General features: G+C 41.8%; 1 protein-coding gene across 1 annotated transcript in view; it reads left to right on the forward strand.

The window, feature by feature from the left end:
• FREM1 (FRAS1 related extracellular matrix 1) overlaps nucleotides 1-18,980 on the forward strand; it is a 144,684-nt gene that overhangs the window by 120,734 nt on the left and 4,970 nt on the right. The window contains exons 28-34 of the mRNA XM_046021702.1: nucleotides 1,499-1,571; nucleotides 7,331-7,480; nucleotides 9,172-9,410; nucleotides 10,418-10,465; nucleotides 10,756-10,905; nucleotides 11,089-11,217; nucleotides 11,654-11,769. Of these exons, the coding sequence (XP_045877658.1) occupies nucleotides 1,499-1,571; nucleotides 7,331-7,480; nucleotides 9,172-9,410; nucleotides 10,418-10,465; nucleotides 10,756-10,905; nucleotides 11,089-11,217; nucleotides 11,654-11,769 (905 nt within the window). The remainder of the gene's footprint in view (nucleotides 1-1,498; nucleotides 1,572-7,330; nucleotides 7,481-9,171; nucleotides 9,411-10,417; nucleotides 10,466-10,755; nucleotides 10,906-11,088; nucleotides 11,218-11,653; nucleotides 11,770-18,980) is intronic.

Raw genomic sequence — 18,980 nt, forward strand, 5'->3', positions numbered from 1 at the left:
GCCACTCTATACCCGAGCATATTGGCTGCTTGACCAGAAGCAGGGAAGAGAAAGCACTTTCCCCTGCATTGTTAGCTCCGGTTTGAAGCGTGCACCTTCACTGGGCTGATTGCTCCTACCAGCCTGCCTCAGACCATTCCTTTTCCCACATCGGATTCTGTCAACTCAGTGGTGGTAAAATGCTAAGTAATTGCACGTGCAAGAGCCCTGCAGGGAATGTAACTTCCGGCATATGGTGGCTACAGGTGTACAGTGGTCTGCCTTTTCACAATGCAAGGTTGTGCAGGAGGAGCCTTGGCATTGCGGGCAAAGCATAAATGGAAGCTTAGCAGGAAGTTCCCTCTCCAGCACGGTTCCACAGCAGACCCATTTGCAAGTCTTAGGGCCTTTGATGAGCAACGAGGGAATGTCTAAAGTGGTAAAAATAGGAACTTTGAAGTTTTCCACGGTGCGCTTCATTTCTTTGCATGAAGGTGAAGAAACACAGTAACCCACGTTCTTGGCCATCTTAAATGTCTAAGAAAGGGCAAAGTAACAGCTGTCTCTTGTGCTTACACCAGCTTCTCATCTGATGACTTCTTTTTCACACTAGCCAAGGACACTTTTCTTAACACGGATTTAGGCACCCTCCGGGGAAGATAAGGCCGGGACTTGAGAGCCCTAAATCGCCTCTGGTTTTCAGCCCTGGGAGTGGGGAACAGGAGATCAGCAAACAGTCTCTGCAGACGAGCACCACTTTTGTTGTTGTTGTTAATGACTTATTTCATGGAGACTTGAAATCCTCCACTGTGTGTGTGGATTGATTTTGTGTGGCCGTTCATCAGGTCGGCCATCCCCATGGGGCGCTCATCTATTTCTGTGAAGAGTGGTGGTTTCATCCTTACGGGAAAATCGCCCAGAGTTGTTTCAGGTCAACTTGTCTAAGGCATTCCATGCCCTGAAACTCATAAGACACCCCAAAGCTACTTGTGGGGAGCCCCTGCTGTTGCTTCTCCTCCTGCTCCCTTTCCTCTGAGGCACCATTCAAAGCCAGTTTGGGGTAGAAGGAAGGGGATGGAATAAATGGATCTTCATAAGGAAGAGAAAAGTGATGCTTAAAATGTATGCTGCTTTCTCCAATGACTGAATCATTTATAAAGAAGTGAAAAGAAGAAGAGATTTTCATTAATATTCGTCTAAGAAAAAGTTAAGTTTAAGGACAATCCATGTAGCTTAGATCTAAAGTGGTTTATTATAATTGAAAAAAAAAAAACCCTTTATGTTAAAAACAGACTAAAGAGCATGAATTTGGGGTGTCTAGCTGGCTCAGCCAGTAGAGCATGCAACTTTTGATCTTGGGGTCATGAGTTCAAGCCCCATGTTGGGTTGTTGGGCGTAGAGCCTCCTTAAACAAACAAACAAACAAACCGAGAGTTTAATCTATTATGACACTAGACTAGATGTTTCTTTCTTAAAAATAATTATTTTTATTTAAAAAGGACATTTTGTTCTTCTTAAGGTCAACCAGGTGTCAGCTACAGCTGGAAAAGACTTCACTCTGACTCCGTCTAAACTGATTCAGTTTGACCCAGGTATGATTCATGTCTACAGTTTGGTTCCTGTTTGTGGACGAATGTGTGGCGATCCTAGGGACTTACTTCAGCCACTCTATGAGAGATCAGTTTGGACTTGAGTTTTTGTCCCTCATGCTTCACTTCATCACAAGTGAATATTTATTTAAAATGAGAAGAAAGCTCATAACAAATAAATATAAAATATCAAAGCAAACATCCAAAACATCCAGAAAAGGGTGTCATCTAAAAAACTACTGGGGACACCTGAGTAACTCCGTTTGATTGAGTGTCTGACTTTCTATTTTGGCTCGGGTCATGGTCTCAGGGTTGTGAGATCGACCCCCACGTTGGGCTCTATACTGGGCTGGGAGCAGCTTAAGATTCTCTCTCTCCCTTTCTTCTAACCGCCCCCCCCAAAATAAAATAAAAAATTTCTTGGAGTCCTAACATAAAGCTGAGCTAATTTAATTGCCTCATACTTTGATGGAAATTTTTGGAAAGTTGTATTCACATGAGGCTATTTCTAAATGATTGCTCTTGGAATAATAGGTCAAAATGAGGGGATTCCAGGGAAGATTAATTAGATAGCACATATTTTGTTTTAAATCTGTGGAAAATATTTTGCCGGGTGCAAAAGGGAATATAAAAGTATGGCGCCTACTCTCAAAGTAGGGATGTGGGAAATAGAGACATGAAAACGACTCACTAAGAGTACAGTGGGACCCAAAAGATGAGCCATTGTTCTGACTAAGAGGAATCCTGGAAGACTTCCCAGAGGAGAGGTATTCCAAGCAAGTAGAAGGAGGAGGAGGAGGAGGGGACATTGGGGTAAAGGACCATCATACTTTTGGGAAACTGTGCCTGATGCACTGTTCCTGGAGCCACACCTTCCTTCTCTGGCTTCTGATGAAGGTGCAGGTAGCTCTCCTTCATGGCACACATGGTTCTCTCTTTCCTTCTGGTCTGGAATGGACCCGGATCCCTTGTCTGTGGACAAATAGAAAAGGACTTACAAAGCAGCTGGGTCTATGGCTTTGTGCTCTCCCGTAGGGGAGGTGTTCTGCACTCTGAGAACATTCCACCAAGTCACAACTCTTGCCGTTATCAGTCACTGACACATGATGATTCGAAATAATGTGGCCCGAGTATTATCACATTCCAAAATTGACAACCTTCATAGCAAACATAGAAAAGAAATGCCTTTCTGCCCTTCACCACAAGCAGCATGATGCTTTGTGACTTGTTTAGTTTGCGAAGGCTGCCCTCACAAAATATCACAAACCCGGTAGCTTAAAAAGAGAACTGTATTTTCTCACAGTTCTGGAGGCCACAAGCTCAAGATCCAGGGGTCAGCAGCACCGATTCCTTCCTAGGGGAGGTGAGAGAGAATCTGTTCCATGCCCGTCTTCCATGCTTTGGTGATTTGCTGGAATCTCTGGCATTCCTTGGCTTCTGCTGTATCTACACCAGTCTTGCCCTTGTCCCCACATGGCTTTCTTGTGTGTGAGTTTGTGTCCAAATTTCCCCCTTTTATAGGACACCAATCATAATGGATTAGAGGCGCACTCTATTATGACTTCATCTTAACCAGTTACTTCTGTAGTGACCTTATTTATAAGGTCATGTTCTGAAGTATGAAGAATTAGGATTTCGATGTAAAGATTTTGAGTACCCAACTCAACCTATAACAATGAACCTTAAACTTGACACGAAACTACCCAAATATTATGACTGGCCTCCTTCCTGTGATATTTCCATTTCTGACTCGTGTTACATTTCTCCCTCAAGTGACCTGCTTTGTAGGAGAGATGTATTCAATGTTTACCCACAGACGGCTGCAGGCAACACAAGAGTGTTCTGGTCAACCTGAAGATGAAAGATTCGGGTGCTTTTGCATTGTGTGAGCCCTCTTTGTACTTCATGTTAAGGCAGTTCAAACCTTTCCACTTTGGAGAGAGCCAAGAGTCTTTGCCATAGGTCCTCTTTATTACTGGAGACCTCTCTGTCCCAAGGTCTGGAGTGAGTTGGGCTTTCAGTAAATTTCAAGCAGCCGGCCAGGTGCTCCGTTTGGATTGATAGCAACTAGAAAGTATCACCGTCAGAGGAGGCTCTGAAATTCACTTCTAGGAGGTCCCACTGGATGAGATAAAGACTGAAATGTCTACAAGAGTTTACATGCTATTTTGAGTAGATACTGATGACTTCTGGAGGCTCTCACTGGTCATCTAAAGACATCTTAAGAAAAAAAAAAAAATCCTGTAAGTTAAAAAGAAGCAATACCTCCTTGCTTATTGTTTTGGAATGAACTAGCCAGAATGGTTTCATAAACTGAAGTCTTAATTTGGGGTGTTTTAAAGTTCCCTATGTTCACAGGTTCTGTCAATGTTTATTTACTCCCATGTTGTTAAGCCTTACCTCTTCTGGGTCTGGTGTCCCCACCCCCACTGCTTTTGCCCAAAGCAATCTATTTCTTCAAAAACGTAGCCTCCGCAATGGGCGAAGAAACAGAGTGAGAAATTAAAGATGGCGGGCTATTGTAAGGTTCGAGAACTTTGAGGAGGGTGCGGGAGAGATACGCATGACTGACTTCTCAGTCTAGTGAGCTATGCCTTACTGCCATTGTACCGAACCCCAAACTGAACCTGCCTACTTTGCATTCAGCTATTGTGACTGATTGATTCGAAATGTAAATATTCTTAAGAAAATGATTGTTTTCCTTTTCAATATGTGTTCTTGAAAGGTTTGCCGCTTTCTTAATTGAGACAATCATTCCTAAGAGTCAAAATGTTTTCCAAAGGAACGGATCTCTGACATGGCATTTACTTAAAAGCACTGAGGAAACAGCTTTCAGTAGTGAAGTCTGCTTTGCAGGAAAATATCCAGGAATTGCCCTACTCTAAAGTGGGCTGTGTCTGCGTAAGGTGACACCTTTTCTTCGGCACCTTTTGTTTTACTTTACGGGAACAGGAGGCCAGTTCAAGGCTTCTGAAATTGTTTATAATCTCAGTGATTTAACAACTACTTTGCACCTTGAAAATGGGAGAGGAAGGAGAAAGAAAAACCCAGAAAGTTCTTACTGTCAATCTCATTAACCTAGAAAAGTGGGTTTTCTATGCTCACCTGGTAAGCATGGAAACAAAAGTGGAATGCAAGCAAATCAATCAGAAAGTACTTAAATGAAATTTGGAAGAGATTTGCTCTAACCATCTGATTCTACTCCATAAGGTCTTAGAAAAACTTTATTTTGGGAGGCGGTTGGGAGGAAGAAGGTTTACTGTAATTTTTTAAAAAATGGCCCTTAATAATAAGAGGGCAATTGGTTGGGACTTTGATTTTTGTTTTCTGTTTTTGTTTTTGGGGGTTTTTTTGTTTTTTGTTTTTTGTTTTGGGTGGTTTTTTTTTTTTTTTTTGGTATTAGAGTTTTATTTGAATAATGCTTAACTTTGGGGGGGTTTGAGAGTCAAAACAGTTCTCTGAACATTAAACTTCTTCACAGTCTGGTCTCTTATGCCCTCCTGTCTGGTTTATTACAACGGCTGCTTATGTGGTTTCCCCACTTCTAGCCTCTTTGCCCATCTTTCCGGGCCCCTAAGTCTTCCTGCGTCACACTGAGATTGATTTTTCTAAGACCGTCTTTTTCAAGAGTCTTCCTTGTTGCCTATGGTTTAAGGTCTGAATCCAGCCACCTGGTGTCCAGGGCTCTCTGAAGCCTGGCCACAAACTGCCTTTGCTTTTTTACCATCTCCTGTTCCCTGGTGTGAGCTCTGTTCCAGCCTATGCACCAGCTCAGCCTTCCCTGTTCAAGGCCTTTGCTCCTCTACCTTCCTGCCTTTGCATGTGCTGGCTTCCCACTCCCTCTCTCCAAAGCCTCTGAACTCTGAGGCCCACATATTCACCATCCAGTCTGCACCTTTTGGCAGCTAATCATGCATAGCCTTGCATAGTGGCCTTTTCTGGTATTTACATCTTGTCTCTTCAAAGAGGTTTCAAATTCCTTTATGTCAGGGCATAGCGGTCTCCATAGCATCTAAAGCAAAGATAAGTATGAAATAGATACAAAATGTATATTTTGGGGTTTTTTTGTTTGTTTGTTTTTTAAAGATTTTATTTATTTATTTGACAGAGAGAAAGAGATCCCAAGTAGGCAGAGAGGCAGGCAGAGAGAGATGGGGAAAGCAGGATCCCCGCTGAGCAGGGAGCCCGATGCGGGGCTCCATCATGACCTGAGCTGAATGCAGATGCTTAACCCACTTAGCCACCCAGAGCGCCCCCAAAATGTATATTTTGATGGGTGGATCCATCCACCCAGGAGGTAGGAATTATATGGCATTTTATGTTAGGTGTTTCAACTTCTGTTTTTGCAAAGACTAGGAAAGTAATTGATTTATGGATTCAGTTGATACTGAAAGCTTAACAAACCAGTTGTCAGCCTGTTGTTGTGGTTTTTTTTTTTTAATAAAATTATTTCAGCTACACTTTATTTTATTCCCCTCGAAGTGCAGCCAGGAGTAGGATAAGGGAACAGTTTCATCCTTCCAACGGATTCTGCAGGGGATTGAGGAAATGTTGATTAGATCATGAAATCTGTATGTGACACATCTTCAAAAAGGAGACTGTCATATAAATGGCATGACCGAGAGGCATAAATCTGCAGCAAACACTGTGCAGAAAGAAAGGAATCCAGATTTTCGGAAGAGGAGGCTAGGGAAAAAAAAATGTATGACCGCTTCTACAGATGGGCTTCTGGGAATAAAAGCCCTCTAAGAGCCCGTGAGTAAATGCCAGGGAGTAAAAGTTTTCAAAAACAGTCCTAGAAAGCTAAACCATACATTTGTTACCTTTTTCCCCCCTTGAACTTGAACCTTCTTCTCCACTAAACTGTAATTTTTTTTCTTCCACCATGTTCCCTTCTAAATAAACTAAGGGAGATATCCTGTAATCTGCGTCACGGAAACGGGTCAGGATCAGACACTCTCACAAGTTTCTTCCAGGTTTAATATTTTGTGTTTCTGGGGTGCTTTGTGCCCCATCTTTGCGGTGACGGAAAGGCTGGGGCTATGTTTATAACATCAAAACCAAGCTTGACTATAACTCCATGAGCAGAGGCAGACAGAAAGAGGGGGGAAAAAATGGGCCCAGTCTATTTCTAAAAGCCCCCAGCCCATAAATTCTCTTGAGAAAGGTATCAAATATTGAGTATGACGTCATTAGAAAAAGCATTTGTGGGCTAGAAGAATCCCAGGAAGTGGAGCCGCTGATGGAGGCAGCTGTCTGGAAATCAATCACTTCAAGGGTTCCATGAATAGCATGAAGTACCCTCCGATAATCAGTTTTAACTGTCGGTACCAACCTCTTAAGATTTTTGGAACTATTAAGATTTTAAGATTGTGGTACTCGTTTATTCTTAAGGAGAGAAGGGGACAGGTTGCGGGGCTGGGTAGGGCGGGGGGTGGGATAAGTCTTGGATCTCATCTCCTAACCTTTTTCTTTTCTTTTCTTTTCTTTCTTTCTTTCTTTTTTTGTTCATCCCTTGCATAATGCAGCTTACTTTTTTGTTACAGTGTTTGCATTGAAACGGAATCATCATTGTCCAGGAACAAATGTGGTCTTTTAATATTATTTGGGAGAACAGCGGGACTCGAGCGAGTTGCTAACAGTACAATGGCTCGCTCGGGCTCCTGCCGCCTAGCTGTAGACATGTTAATTAATATATTTCTCTGACACCTAGGTGATTGAAATAGCAATTAAAGAGTAATTAAAATGTTTACTTCTTGTAGGAATGTCAACGAAGATGTGGAATATAGCAATTACCTATGACGGATTAGAGGAGGACGATGAGGCCTTTGAAGTGATTCTGAACTCCCCCGTGAATGCGGTTCTTGGCACAAAGACAAAAGCCGCAGTGAAAATTTTGGACTCAAAAGGAGGTATTCTTTGATCCTCATCTTGAAATCAGGAGCTGTCCTGGCGCTCTAGCTGCTTGCTTTCAACAGCCAATGTGCTTGATAACGCCTTCAAATCAAAATGCTTAATTTCTTGTCAAGAAAGCAACCTCGGTCATGCTGTAGGCCCTTTATTCTGCTTTCTGCTTCATGTGGTTTTCCTCCTGCTAAGAACTAGCGTTTGAGAAAAGCAACAAGTCAGTGGCAGGGTTGTTGTTTTTTTTTTTTTCCCCCTACCCGTTTGTTGTTCTCACCGAGGGGGAGACAATGTTGGTGAGAATCTATCGACAATTATTTTCCCCCAGAATTTGTAGGGCTGTAATTATCTTCCTCTGTTAAAGAGAGCTCTTAACGCCTCAAATCTGAATCCCCACTGTAGTGTAACCAGGAAAATTCTAAGAGAGGAAGGAGTTGGAGAGAAATGGATGTGAAAGATACAGCTGGCCAGGGGATTCAGGAGCAGCTGGGGAATATTAACGAATAACCTTGGGTTGCAGAGCCAAGTAGGTCCTGGACGGTATAAGTAAAAGAACAACCTGTGAACTAAACGAAATAAAAACTGAGCACAGGCCTTGGTGCTCTGATTTTTTTTTTTTTCTCTGCTAAATACTTTCTACTTAGGTGTCTGGTTAGCATTTGACAAGCGCCCAGTTACCACGCATGGACTCAGACTCTGCTTTTATACCTGTCATGCCCCGTGGTATGTTTCCCTGCCCAAAATCCACTCTCCCTTCTTCTTTTTCCTATAATGAAAATGAACGCTATCCCCTTGCCTCCATGAAGCTCCTATTTCCACAACAACTTTCCCCATCACCTTTATGGCCAAATTGATTTCTTTTCCAGTAGAACTTTCTGGTCACAGTGAGTACATAAAATACATGAAATACTTAGTTTACCCATGAAGTACACAAGAGCCATGTGAGGGTAGGGTCATGGGTTTAGATTTTTGTCGTAGGAATTGGAAATGTTTCCAATAGAAAGTAGTTCCATTAAGACTTTCTGGCTCTTGGGGCACCTGGGTGGCTCAGTGAGTTAAAGCCTCTGCCTTCGGCTGGGATCACGATCCCAGGATCCGGGGATCGAGCCCCGCATCTGGCTCTCTGCTCAGCGGGGAGCCTGCTTCCTCCTCTCTCTCTCTGCCTGCCTCTCTGCCTGCTTGTGATCTCTGTCAAATTAATTAAAAAAAAAAAAGACTTTCTGGCTCTTTTTTCTGTAACAGTCGAATGCTAATTTTTTGTAACTGTTAACTTGATTTCACTTCAGACAATCCCAGTGCCTACCTCTAGGAGACCCGGGAAAGGCTGAGCCTTTGCAGTGTTTACGAACTGACAATTGTTCAGTGAATAAGCCTGAGGAATGCTATAACATGAAGGGACATGAGGCAGTTTCCCCAGTACATGGTCTGATTATAAAATTATAACAGTGGTTTCCATTTGTCATTTGTGAAATCAATTTCATGACTGTATAACCACCCGGCAGAGGTACAGAAGGGCGCAGCTCTCCTGCATGGCAGCGAAGAAAGAGCAAAGGAGTTTCCGGCAAATGGCAAAGAGGCAATATCTGGGGAGAAGCCATTCATCTCCGTTTAAGGCCCTAGCTGCTGCAGGGGCTGTGTTAATGCGATCACTTGCCTGTTGGTGTACAGTGAACTGACCTGCCATCTTTCATACCCCCAGGACAGTGCCAGCCTTCCTATTCCTTCAGCCCCAACAAGCACAGCGCACAGGAGAAGAGCATTTGGCACCCGCTATCCCCAGGGTCTTCCTCACCCACCACTTCTGGTTCCTTTCGTCTGGAAAGACGACCCCTTCCAACCTCCAAGCGGCCGGCAGTCTCTAGGGGAGGCATCCGACAGGGTTTTCAGTCTCCAGATCTTTCTCATATGAAGCTTAGGACCTGGGGGAATGGCAAAACGGTAAGGACGGGGAACTTCTGGGATCGGAGGTATGAAGGACATTGTAAAAGAATAAAAAAATATATTAGTAAGTGTTCTAAGACACTGAAGATTCGCATAGTGAATGGGAACCACGGTTCCTTGCACAAGCATGTGATAACCCCCCCTTTTTAAAAGATTTTATTTTTGAGTAATCTCTACACCCATCATGGGGCTCGAACTCAGGACCCCAAGATCAAGAGTCTGAGGCTCCACCGACTCAGCCAGCCAGGTGCCCCCATGCAGTGCCTTTTGGATACAGATATCATAATGCTGCCCACTTCCTTAACTTATACTAATTGAAGGGATGAATGTACTGACTCATCCATCTGATTTCTGCTTTGGTGCCTTTGTGGTCAAAACAGACAGGGGATAACCAGTGACCCTGGAAAAGAATGAGATTAAGTGATCTACTTGGGTGTGGAAACCATGGCTTTGACCTTCTTGGCACAAGATTCTAATTAGGCACATTTTCGTGAGTGGATGTGTGTGTGTGTGTCAGTTTTCTTGGACCTCTGTGTACTATAGATATGGCAAGAAAATAAGGATGTCTTTTCTCCATAACAAACTATGAGTGTATGAATCAACACTGGTAAGTTGTGATTAAGTCTAATGATTTTAAAAATTCTAATGATTTTGGGGGCGCCTGGGTGGCTCAGTGGTTTAAGCCGCTGCCTTCGGCTCAGGTCATGATCTCAGGGTCCTGGGATCGAGTCCCGCATCGGGCTCTCTGCTCGACGGGGAGCCTGCTTCCCTCTCACTCTCTCTGCCTGCCTCTCTGCCTACTTGTATCTCTCTCTGTCAAATAAATAAATAAAATCTTTAAAAAAAAAAATTCTAATGATTTTGGCATGGAAAGTCTTAAGCAACACATGTTCTAACATTTTTTTTTTTTTGACACTAACAAGGTCTAACTGAAAGGGTTTCACCCTGTTGCTGGTTATTATCTCAGCCAATTTTGTTCCTGTTTTGTACTTTCTTGATTTCAGGTCCTTCCATCCTCTGTTTATAGAAATGGAACCGACATCATCTATAATGTAAGCATAGTCTGAGAGAATTGCTAAATTTCTTCTATTTATGAATGCAAAATATTTAGTGAAACTATTTTTAAAAAATTTCTTCTGTATTTATGCGTTTCTCTTAAGAGCCTGTTTTGACATTTGTTTTCAAGGCTTGGGTGGTGAGGAAAAACAAAACAAAACAAAACAAAACCTTTTATCTTTCCACATTAACCCAATTTTTTAATTGCTTATTTTTCCAACAGACATTTTTATTTGTTCTCTGGGTGTTTGCTTTCTCTTTATTGTTGTTTTCTGGTTTCCTCCAGTATCACGGGATAGTTTCCCTGCAGCTGGAGGAAGACAGTTCCCCATCCCACAAAAGGAAGGCCAAAGTCTCCATTATGAGCCAGACACAAAAGACAAGCAAATTGGCAGATAAGGTGGAATCCACAACCGACTCACACTTCCCCAGACAGGTAGGAAAATCTTCTTACTTCCTATTCATCCTACAACAGGCTGTTTGCTGGGCCATGAACCAGGCTTCAGGCTTGGGGATCACTCACTGAACATAAATGTACCTAACAAATGATGACCTGAATGGGGTGAGTGTGTGATCAGCTCTCGTGAAGTCCAATCTACATTACCTCGCCTTCCCATAGGACCCGCTGCCCTCATTTCCAAAGAACTGCACGCTGGAATTAAGGGGACTTTTACACTTTCAAGAAAAGCTCCAAGAGCTGTACGAGTGCGATGGAATTGCCTGGAAAGCTTGGAGCCCCCATACCGAGGTGGGACACGGGACGAGCGGCGAAGGCAGTCTGCTTGCCTTCTGCTCTGTAATAAGCTGGTAGAAAGGAAAGGATCTGAGAGCTCAGGCTACATCCTCCTGCCCTCGTTCTGCTTTGAAGGTGAAGAGGAAAATACGGCCCAAGGGGTGTTTCACAAATCACAAAACACATTCATTAACTGATAGAATTAAAGCAGGTGTTTACTCATTTTCTTTAATCATCAGAATGTCGAATGTAAAATCGAAACAGTGCTGACTTAAGTCGTGTTTTCTGTAAAACGCCATGGCATCCCTCAAGGTGGAGAATCGGGGTACGGGCTGAGGTCCCTTCTGGTGACAGAACGACTCTAGTCAAGTTAGGGGACTGTGGGACTCTGTGCAGAGAGCAGACTCTAGAGGGCAAAGACCATGATGTGAACATGGACAATGTTTTTCAGGTGGTGGAAGGTAAATCCTGCCCAGCTGGGTGGTACCGTCACTCTGGTTACTGCCACTCCCTGGTCACAGAGCGGAAAGGCACCTGGAACTCAGCTGCCCGAGCTTGCAAGGAACAGTAAGAAACCTTCTTTCACATTAAGTAATGTTTTCTTTCATACTCTATTTTCTCATGCAATTGCAGGGTCACTGCATTCTTTGGAGCATTGAGTGTCCAATAACTACTTGGTTTTGTTTTAGGAACCCCAGGAGAGCTCTGTATTTCAGAATGGATTCGAGATTGGCCTTGATAATGTGTAGTGACGTATCTCTCTACGTGAAAACCATGAGTGCGGAAATTCTATGTTCTAGCCTCTTTTGGTCTTTTGGAGAAAGTCAGAGGAACTTTTCTGGGTCATCAGCCTTGCAAGTTCTATCTTTTTTTTTTTTAAGAAAACTAAGTATGGATTCCTGTCCACTGATTTGGAAAATACACAGCAATGAAAGTTCTTATAGTATCAGACTTACGACAATGCCAGAGACAGTGATGATTATGAAACCAGACAAGTCGGACAAAGTGTCTATGGGTAATGCAACACTTAGTGAAGGGTGACTTGTGGTCAGATCATGACAACAAAATTTATCTAGCCCAGAAGGACTTTAAAGATGCATACATACCTATCCCCGTCCCCCCTTTTTTGCCCACCTGGATATTATCCAGAACATTGCAATTAGACTAATATTCCCCGTGGCTGGAAATGGAGACTAGAGAGAAGTCCCTGGTGAAGGGCAGTCAGACCTTGCACTTCATCAAATTCCAGCAGTTCTGCTTATCTAAAAACACTGTTAAGAAATCGAAAGGGTGAATCACATTTGGCAAAACTCATCTCCAATCGTCCAGCTGATCTCGGTCTCAAATCCAGAAAATACCAACAATTCCTATCAACCAGTAACAAAAAGACAACCTGATGAAAAAAATAGCAAATGACTTGGAGACTTCATAAGGAAAGATATATAATTGGTTGATAAGTGCATGAAAAGATGCATCCTCATTAGACATCAGGGAAGTGCAAATGAAAACCACAGTGAAATACCTCTTCCCACCCAGGATAAAATCACAAAGACTGACAGTACCTAAAGAGTTCTCATATATGCTGGTGGCAGTATAAAATGGTACGACCGCTTTGTAGAGCTGTCTGGGAGTTTTTTAAAAAAGGTTACGCACATTTATCCTGTGACTTAACATCCCTACTCCTAGGTATTTACCTGAAAGAGATAAATATTTGTGCTAAAGTGGTAGCTCAGTTGGAGGAACATGGGACTCTCGATCTTGGGGCCATGAGTTCAAGCTCCATGATGGGTGTAGAGATTACTTAAATAAATAAAAGTTTAAAAAAATATGCTAGAAAAAGACATTCACAAGAATTTAATAACAACTTTAAAAAAAAGAAGAAGAAGAATAGTTTGGGTATGGGGTACCCGAGTGGCTCAGTGGATTAAGCATCTCCCTTCAGCTCAGGTCATGATTCCAGGGTCCTGGGATGGCGCCCTGCTTCAGGCTCCCTGCTCAGCGAGGAGTCTACTTCCTCTGACTCCCCTTGCTCATCTCATGCTCTCTGTCTCTCACTCACTCTGTCACATAAATAAACATAATCTTAAAAAAATAATAATAGTTTAGGTCGTTTGTCTTTTTGTTGTTGATTTATAAGGGTTCTTTATATTTTCTCTATCAACAAGGAAATAGACAGATATTCTTCTTCTGATAAATCATTTTATGAATGATAAAATGGAATGAACTACTAAAACCTCCAACAATGTGAATAAATCTCAAAAAGCTGTAGAGAGGAAGCAACCCAACATAAAAAAATGCATATTGTATGATTTTGTTTACATGAATAGGAATAACTAATTTACTAGTTGGTGGTAGAAATAAAAACAAAAACAAAAACAGTTATCCCTGGTAGGGATTGCAGGGTGACTAAAAAGGAGAACAAGGTAAGATTCTAGAGTGATGGAGAGGTTCCATGCCTTGCTCTGGGTGGTTGTTACATAGAAATATACAACTGTAAAAATTCGTTGAATTGAATACTTAAAATGGATGCATTTTACTGTATCTAAATTATAACTAGATTTTTATTTCTTTTTAAGATTGATTGATTGATTTTAGAGAGAGAGAGGGTGGGCTGGGGAGGAGCAGAGAGAGAGGGAGAGAGAATCTTTTTTTTTTTTTTTTTTTTTTTTAAGATTTTTTTTTTTTTATTTATTTATTTGACAGAGAGAGATACAAGTAGGCAGAGAGGCAGGCAGAGAGAGTGAGAGGGAAGCAGGCTCCCTGCCGAGCAGAGAGCCCGATGCGGGACTCGATCCCAGGACCCTGAGATCATGACCCGAGCCGAAGGCAGCGGCTTAAACCACTGAGCCACCCAGGCGCCCCGGGAGAGAGAATCTTAAGCAGACTCTGCTGAGTCCCACTCTGGGCTTGATCCCACAATCCCAAGATCACCAGCTGAGCCACAACCAAGAATTAGACACTCAACCGACCATGCCACCCATGCAACCCATAACCAGATTTTTAAAGAGCTAATAAAATATTTTAAGAGTCTATGCCGTTTTGGTGGCTCAGTCAGTTAAGCATCTGCCTTCAGCTCAGGTCATGATCCCAGGTTCATGGGATCAAGCCCCATGCTACTTGGGGAGCTTCCTGCTTCCTCTCCCTTTGCCTCTCCCCCTGGCTTGTGCCCATTTGCGCTCTCTCTCAAAGAAATTAAAAAATCTTTAAAAATATATTTTAAGTCTTTTTAAAAGCTGGTCAAATCAACCCCCCTTTTTTCACTGATGTATTTCATGTCTTAAGTAAGAGTGCTATAGAGTTTAATTAGTGACTTTCAGGTTTTTGTTGATGAGTGAGTGGTACAAAGTAAGGTAAACTATTTTTTGATTTTATAAATAATTATTGTTTAAATACATATCTTCCCATATTGCTGTATATTTAGGGACAATGAAGACATTCTTCCACCCAAATAACTGGGTGTCCTACTTTTATTTAAAATTTGTAGGAAGAGTGGTATAGATCTTTTTTCCTTCTTGAGGAAAGGGCTCTGTGTGGAATGAAAAGTTCACTGATTCAGCACAGAGAAGATTGCAGCATGTTCCAAGGAGGAGGAGGGTGTGGTTGTGTATACTGACCAAAATGAGGAGGAGTACAGGAGAGCAGTTATACTCTATCCAAGGTTACCCCGATCAAATTGCTGTGGGATTCGTTGATGAAATACAGATGAGCAGAGCAACAGAACCCCAAACCTTAAGCTTAAAGGCAGCCTTATTGTTCCTCTTCCAGGGGTCCTCAGAGGACAATGCAGCTAACTCTGCCAGCGTATAATGAAGCTCTAACTGGTTCTTCCTGTTATGAGAAGAGTAAAGCCCATGTGTACTGAGCGATATCTTTCCATCCCTTCATCACTGTTGGCCTCAGGTCACCGAGTATCTTTTCTTAGGACTGTCCTTTACTATGATACTATGAACTTCTTGCTTTTTGGTGTCAAATTCATTTCTTTTGAAATCATGGCAATTTGTAATAATATTGGTTTCTTCCTGGTGACCAACCTACATTAACCCCCAATATATATTTTATTTTATTGATCCACCTAATTGCAGCTGGGTTTTAATGGTGAGTACAGAGAGTACAAAGACTAGTTATGCATCTATTAATTTTCTCATAAATCTAATAATATTATGCAATTCCCTCATCCCAGTAACAAACTTGAGGCTCGAATTAATTTAAAAGTCTAGCTACTTCCTCCTGCATTTGACCTAAGATCTCGTCTGCGACTTGGGTGTAAGCACGTTTACACTCTGACCCTTTTACTGTAGCCTGACCTAGTTCTACACGCCTCCTTGCCAATAATGCCTCCCTTTTATATTACACAGTACAGTTTACAGAATTCCTTCACCTGTACTAGCTTATTTGACCCTCCCAACACTTCTTTGAGGGAAGCATGTATAATTATCTACATTCTACAGGTAAAACAAGAGATTTGGGAAAGCAAAATCACTTGCTTGCCGACTTCATTTCTATTATACTTTCCAAAATAGTTCTTTAAGGACCAGGACTATGTCGTCTTAGGTGAATCGAGAAGCACACCTATCTTTATTTTGTGTTGAACTAATCTAAAGTAGGTTTCAAAACTGTGTATGAGTATTTTACATCTTTCATAGCAAAGATACACTGCAATTTTTATTAAATTATGGACCCTCCGTTTCTTTTGGGTTGGAATCAAAGTAATCTTTCAGAGCAAACCTAAGATACAATCAGATTCTCAGTTTATAAGTTCATTCATTCAACAAATATTTGTTTGGGCACTTACTGTGCTGGAAATGTCTAGGCCAGACTGCATCTCAAAGTATTATACCCCTCTATTGGCCCCACAGCCCAGTAACTAAATCATTCTTCATTCATCAGAGAGCTTCGGAGAAATTGACACTGTCTCCATCCGGATACAACTGTCCTATATGGCAAGTCTTTATTAAAGATTTTTTAAATTTATTTGAGACAGAGAGAGTGAAAGTGAGAGAGAGCATGAGCAGGGGGAGAGGGAGAAGCAGGTTTCCCACTGAGCAGGGAGCCCCATGTGGGGCTCGATCATAAGACCCCAGGTTCATGACCTGAGTTGAACGAAGCTAGACACTTAACCCACTGAGCCACCCAGGCACCCGTATAGCTAGTCTTTAAACCCTGCATTTTTACATCAGTGAGGTGTCATACAACCCTGACAATGCCTTTCCACATCTCCTTCTCACAAAGCTCTATTAAGAAGGTGAAAGTCACCTTCTTATGTGCCTGGGTGGCTCAGTCCTTAAGCCTCTGCCTTGAGCTCGGGTCATGATCTCAGGGTCCTGGGATCGAGCCCCACATCAGGCTCCCTGCTCAGCAGGAAGGCTGCTTCTCCCTCTCCCACTCCCCCTGTTTCGTATTCCCTCTCTTGCTATGTCTCTCTCTGTCGAATAAATAAATAAAATCATTAAAAAAAAATAGGTGAAAGTCAGTGGGGCATCTGGATGGCTCAGTGGGTTGAGCATTAGACTCTTGGTGTCAGCTCAAGTTGTGATTTCAGGGTCATGATCTCAGGGTCATGAGATGAGGCCCTGCATCAGGCTCCTGCTCAGTGGGGAGTCTCCTTGAGATTCTCCTTCTCCCTCTGCCCCTCCCCCTGCTCTCTCTCTCTCTCTCCCTCTCTAAAAGTAAATAAATGAACTTTTAAAAAAATGTGAAAGTCCCTAAATTTAAATGGCAGCATTTAGCTCTCATTGAGTTGATGTCTCTGGACCTAAACCTAAACAATGTGAGTTCCACGCTGCTTGTTGATTGCATATGTGAACACACAAATGGTATTTAGAAATAGTAAAAATAGAAGGATATTTTGTGTTAGAATAATAATTATAAAATCGATTACAGTAGTGATGGAAAATTTCCATCTCCCATATTAATTCAAGGGTATTAAAGATCATAATCTAGTAGATCAAACATGGTATTATAAGCAGGTTCAGAAGTAATTTGTTCATATCACTTTGAAGTTATTTTGGTACACTCTAGTCCCAGGGAATTATTTTAAGCTCTAGAACTGTGATTTCTTTTGAGATATAAAACAGAAAAATTGGGGCACCTGGGTGGCTCAGTAGGTTAAGCCTCTGCCTTCAGTTCAGGTCATGATCTCAGGGTCCTGGGATTGAGTCCCGCATCGGGCTGCCTGCTGGGCAGGGAGCCTGCCTCCTCCTCTCTCTCTCTCTCTCTCTCTCTGCCTGCCTCTCTGCCTACTTGTGATCTCTCTCTGTCAAATAAATTTTTAAAAAATCTTAAAAAAAAAAAACAGAAAAATTTCAGAACAAAAAAAAGTTTTAAGGGACAATTAGAGTTTTTCCATCATATTTTAGAAAGAGACTATGTATCTATCAGTAATAAAAACTCTTTCAAATTACACTTTATCTGTTTACCAGATTGGTCCAGAACTTAAAACGTCTCTCAAATACCATTTCCGATGGCATTCCAGGATGTGTAAGAGAGGAAAAGGTGAATACACGTTGTATTTTGAAAGGAAGAGAATGATGACCCCAAGAACAGTTAATACTAGTTATAGACATTACAAAAAATATCTAGCAGTAAGTTAAAAGCAAACTGAAAGGAAAAAGAAAAGATCTCCATACCCCTTTGGTTCAGTCATTCTAAAAGAAATATTTCTGGACAACAGGGTTACCTCTTCAGTATAACTTTTCTCTGAACCCAAGACCTCCTCTACCATTAAATGTTTATATTTACCCAATGGGCCTCCCTGCCTCCCCGGACCCATTACCTCTCAGGTTCGTTGTGTTTTCTTCTTCACCTTTTTGTCTTAAAAACAGAGATTCTTCGCTATATCAGACACCTGAATCTATGATAGCCCTGTATGTTGACAATACTGGAATTAAAATAAAAATCTGAATTAAAAAACATATATCAGGGGCGCCTGGGTGGCTCAGTGGGTTAAAGCCTCTGCCTTCGGCTCGGGTCATGATCCCAGGGTCCTGGGATCGAGTCCCACATCGGGCTCTCTGCTCCGTGGGGAGCCTGTTTCCTCCTCTCTCTCTGCCTGACTCTCTGCCTAGTTGTGATTTCTCTCTGTCAAATAAATAAAATATTATAAAAAAAATATATCAAAGGAAGAAAAATATGTATTCTGGGAATTATCCATTGCTTCTATGATATAAAATTTATAGTTTCAACATTCCACAACTTGGGTATTTACCTTCTCGTGAATTAATTTTAGGAGATGGTTTTAGATTTTCTAATTGGAATTAATATTAATATTAGTATGTTTTTGATTTGGTATCAGGGATATGATTCAATACTGGGCTGTGTTTCCTGGCCTCTTCCTGACGCCCTGACGATCCTTTACAGAGGGTCATTTGCAACACCCATGTTTCGAGAACAGCAAATTTTGCTTTCCTCCTTGTCCCTAATCAGATTGCTAACTCAACTCAATCTTTATCTCCAATCTCCTTTCCTCTCCACTGGTGTTTTATTATTTTTCCAACCCAGAGGAGCTAGACTCCCAGATTAGGTATTTCTTGAATTTACATATTGTAATCTCATCTCCTCATTTCCTTAGGCAGTCATTGTACATTTGGTAATTCTATTATTATAAATCATTATCTATAAAACCATTTTGTTTTCCCAAAGCAGTGTCTGGAACCCCTGCTGGCCTGGCCTTAAAGAGTTACCCTGAAATACATCTATACTTAATCAGAACATTTCAAAGAAGTAGATGTTTATTTCTTTAACTAGAAAAATGAAAGTTTCTGTTTTTATTACTACACTTT

The sequence above is a fragment of the Meles meles genome, chromosome 11, assembly GCF_922984935.1.
Source record: "Meles meles chromosome 11, mMelMel3.1 paternal haplotype, whole genome shotgun sequence".
Taxonomy (NCBI): Eukaryota; Metazoa; Chordata; class Mammalia; order Carnivora; family Mustelidae; genus Meles; species Meles meles.